Raw genomic sequence first — 2,997 nt, forward strand, 5'->3', positions numbered from 1 at the left:
ATGGTAGCATAAATACACAAGTCAGTACTTAAGTATAAGGTTAAAAGTTGTTTTATGAATAAGGAGGAAAAGAAAAAGAGTCTACAAATTTATTGAAGGTTTTGAGGTATTAAAAACCCAACATTTTGAGAAGAATTTTAGAAAGGATTCATAAGTCATTTGGGTAATACTACAACTTGATGAACTAGGAAAAGTATGTGTAACGATATAAATAATTCTTTTGGAATATCTAGTTAGGTAGATGTCATTAAAGGAAGCTAAAATAGTTGGACATGACCTTGGACTTAAAGGGGTAAAAGCAAGGTGTTATTTGTTTAGGTTGAAGGATTATTTTAGTATACCTTAGACTAAACCATGCACCTTATTGTGATGAGGAGATCCAATTTACGCAAATTTGAAGAAACAAGAGTCTTTTGGAGTTTAAAAGTATGCAAATCGCCAAAGGAGAATTCTATGAGATGGAAATTCTTAGTGAGAAAGATAAGACTTATAGAGGAGTTAAGTAAAATATAATTTAGTAAAGAGATTATGTTCCACATGGAAAGTGGAAAAAAAAAAGGTGTCTTGAATTTAGTGGTCTTATCAGAGATAAGTGTGAATGAGAGAAAAGTATCAAAGAAAGTTTACTCTTTTAGAAAGAGAAAGAAATTTAATGTGTTCGAAACTCCTAGTTAAGTATGGTTTGAAGGCTTGATAAGAGGGGTTACAAGGTATTTGTTTTGGTGTAAAAGAAGAATATCTCATTCTCATGTGGGACTTTAGGACAATATGTGTTAGATGGAAAGATAGCTTATGTAGGTGATTGGTATGGAACTTTGTTTTAACACAAGAATCTGTTACCGAAACAGAAGGTTGAGAAGGGATAAGTTAAAATGGAGTTACTAGTAGCAGTAGATGTTCAAGAACTATTGATATGGTATGTTGAGGCTTCATTAGTTAAGACATAAATCATTGAGGGCATTAGTAAGATTTAAGGGATTTTGACTTTTTGTTCAAGTGTTGGAAACACGAACTAGCAAGATCATCAAGTTGATTGAGAAAATAATATAATCCAACCCGAGGTAGACAATAATGGTATATGCACAAAAGTAAGTAAGTTGGATCTTCCAATATAACCATTGGTATAAGGGATAGACTTGGTAATAAAGTTGAGTTGATAGTAAGAAGTTACTAAAAGTGGGTTTGGAGCATTACAAGATAGTATGTATTCTCTTGCATGGGCAATGAATTATCTAGCTTTAGGGAGTACGAGTAATCCAAGCTAGGACTTATGAATCAAGAAGGTTTTATCGTTTAAAAAAAAAAGACTTCAATGATCAATTACGGTTATTACGAGGTTATGGAAATGTGTTATCAATTGACTGATGCTTTAGCATTTAAGGACTTCAAAACCTCATTTTCAGAGGAAATTTTAGACTCATTCGCAACAGGGTCTAACTAATGATATGTGATTGTTTTAAGGCTTGCGGACTGGCTCAAGCAAGTTTTATGGCCCATGACAGCATAGAGCCTCATGATGAGTTTCTCATGAATGTGAGGCTTAATTAGACAGAGTTATTCTCAGACATGTGGACCCTAAGAAAGACATCACAGTTGGTGCTTCTAGAGTAGAAGCATATTTCAGTTGACTAGATTTGTTCTGGTACGTATCTTCAGATGACGCACTATATAGTATGACTAGTTTCTTCACTGCACATATGAAGTTTTCCCAGTGACAAAATGGTAAGTTCAAATGTATATTTTTAATGGATAAGACTTTCTTAACTTCATGACCGTTTTCACAGTTCTCAGTTCGAACGTGTAGAAGTGTTGCTGATTTTCAACATCTTAAGTTTCATAGTTATTTATGGAAGGGGTTGTTACACCTCTTCTGGTACTAGTTTTAGCTATGTCAAACGATGACCCTCGTTTTGCATCTAGTTTTTTTTAAGAGTCTTCAGTTAGCATTGGGTACTCAGTTGGATTTGGTACAATTTTTCACCCATAGACGTATGGTCAAATAGAACATCTGAACCAGATATTGGAAGATATGTTGTCCACTTGTGCACTAGAGTTTTCAGGGAGTTGGGACTCTTACCTGCATTTAATGGAATTCGCATATATTAATAGCTATCAGACTGCCACTGGCACATTGCCATTTGAGGACCTATATGGAAAGAGTTGTAAGTCTCCAGTGTGCCAGGGTGAGGTTGGTGAGAGGAAGTTGCTAGGACCTGAGCTACTGCAGACCACGAATGAGGCAATACAGAAGATCATAGCTCTTATGCAACCAGCTCAGAGCAGACAACAAATCTATGTCGAAGTAAGACATAAGGACCTGGAATTTGAGATTGATGATAAAGTGTTCTTAAGGGTGGCACGTATTATGAGGTTTGACAGGAAAGGGAAGCTGAGTTCGAAGTTCATTGGGCCTTTCGAAGTCTTAGAGCGAATTGGCCCTATAGCTTACTGATTGCCATTACCTCTAGCACTATCTTCAGTTCATAATGTCTTCCACATTTCTATTTTGAGGAAGGTATGTGACAGATCCATCCCATGTAGTTGACTTTGATCCATTGCAGTTGAATGACAACTTGAGCTACGAGGAGAAGCCTGTAGAATTTCTCGCCAGAGAGGTAAAGACGTTGCAACGCAGGGAGATTGCGCTTGTGAAAGTCCTGTGGAAGAATCACCTATTCAAGGAGGCCACTTAGGAGTGAGAGAATGAGATGAAAGCCCAGTACCCAGAGCTTTTTCAAGAATGAACTTTCGAGGGCGAAAGTTCCTTGATGAGGGAAGAATGTAACACTCGGAGTGTCTTAACTTTCAAGGATGAAAGTTCCTTGAGGAGGGAAGAATGTAGCACCACGCACATTTTTTTATATAATAATGTAATTTCAGTAATGTTATTATTTTGTAATTCAATAATTGCTTCGTCGAAGGGCATTTTTAAAATTTTGGATCTCAAGTATAAATGCGGGAATTTAAGTTTGACGGAAAATTATTCAATTTTGAATT

The 2,997-nt window shown here is 36.2% G+C and overlaps 1 protein-coding gene across 1 annotated transcript; it reads left to right on the plus strand.

Annotated features, from left to right (window-relative positions):
* Positions 1 to 872: 872 nt before the first annotated feature.
* Positions 873 to 2,693, plus strand: LOC120084102. Its single transcript, XM_039040004.1, has 3 exons — positions 873 to 916; positions 2,110 to 2,370; positions 2,516 to 2,693. The coding sequence occupies exons 1-3, from the start codon at positions 873 to 875 to the stop codon at positions 2,691 to 2,693; spliced, it is 483 nt and encodes a 160-aa protein (XP_038895932.1).
* The last annotated feature ends 304 nt before the right edge of the window (positions 2,694 to 2,997 follow it).

The sequence above is a fragment of the Benincasa hispida genome, chromosome 8, assembly GCF_009727055.1.
Source record: "Benincasa hispida cultivar B227 chromosome 8, ASM972705v1, whole genome shotgun sequence".
Lineage (NCBI taxonomy): Eukaryota > Viridiplantae > Streptophyta > Magnoliopsida > Cucurbitales > Cucurbitaceae > Benincasa > Benincasa hispida.

Coding starts and splice junctions, on each gene's coding strand:
- LOC120084102 (XM_039040004.1), top strand. CDS start 873: ATGGAGTTACTAGTAGCAGTAGATGTTCAAGAACTATTGATATG. Junction 917..2,109: donor GTTCAAGAACTATTGATATG/GTATGTTGAGGC, acceptor ATATATTAATAG/CTATCAGACTGCCACTGGCA. Junction 2,371..2,515: donor AGGGTGGCACGTATTATGAG/GTTTGACAGGAA, acceptor ATTTTGAGGAAG/GTATGTGACAGATCCATCCC.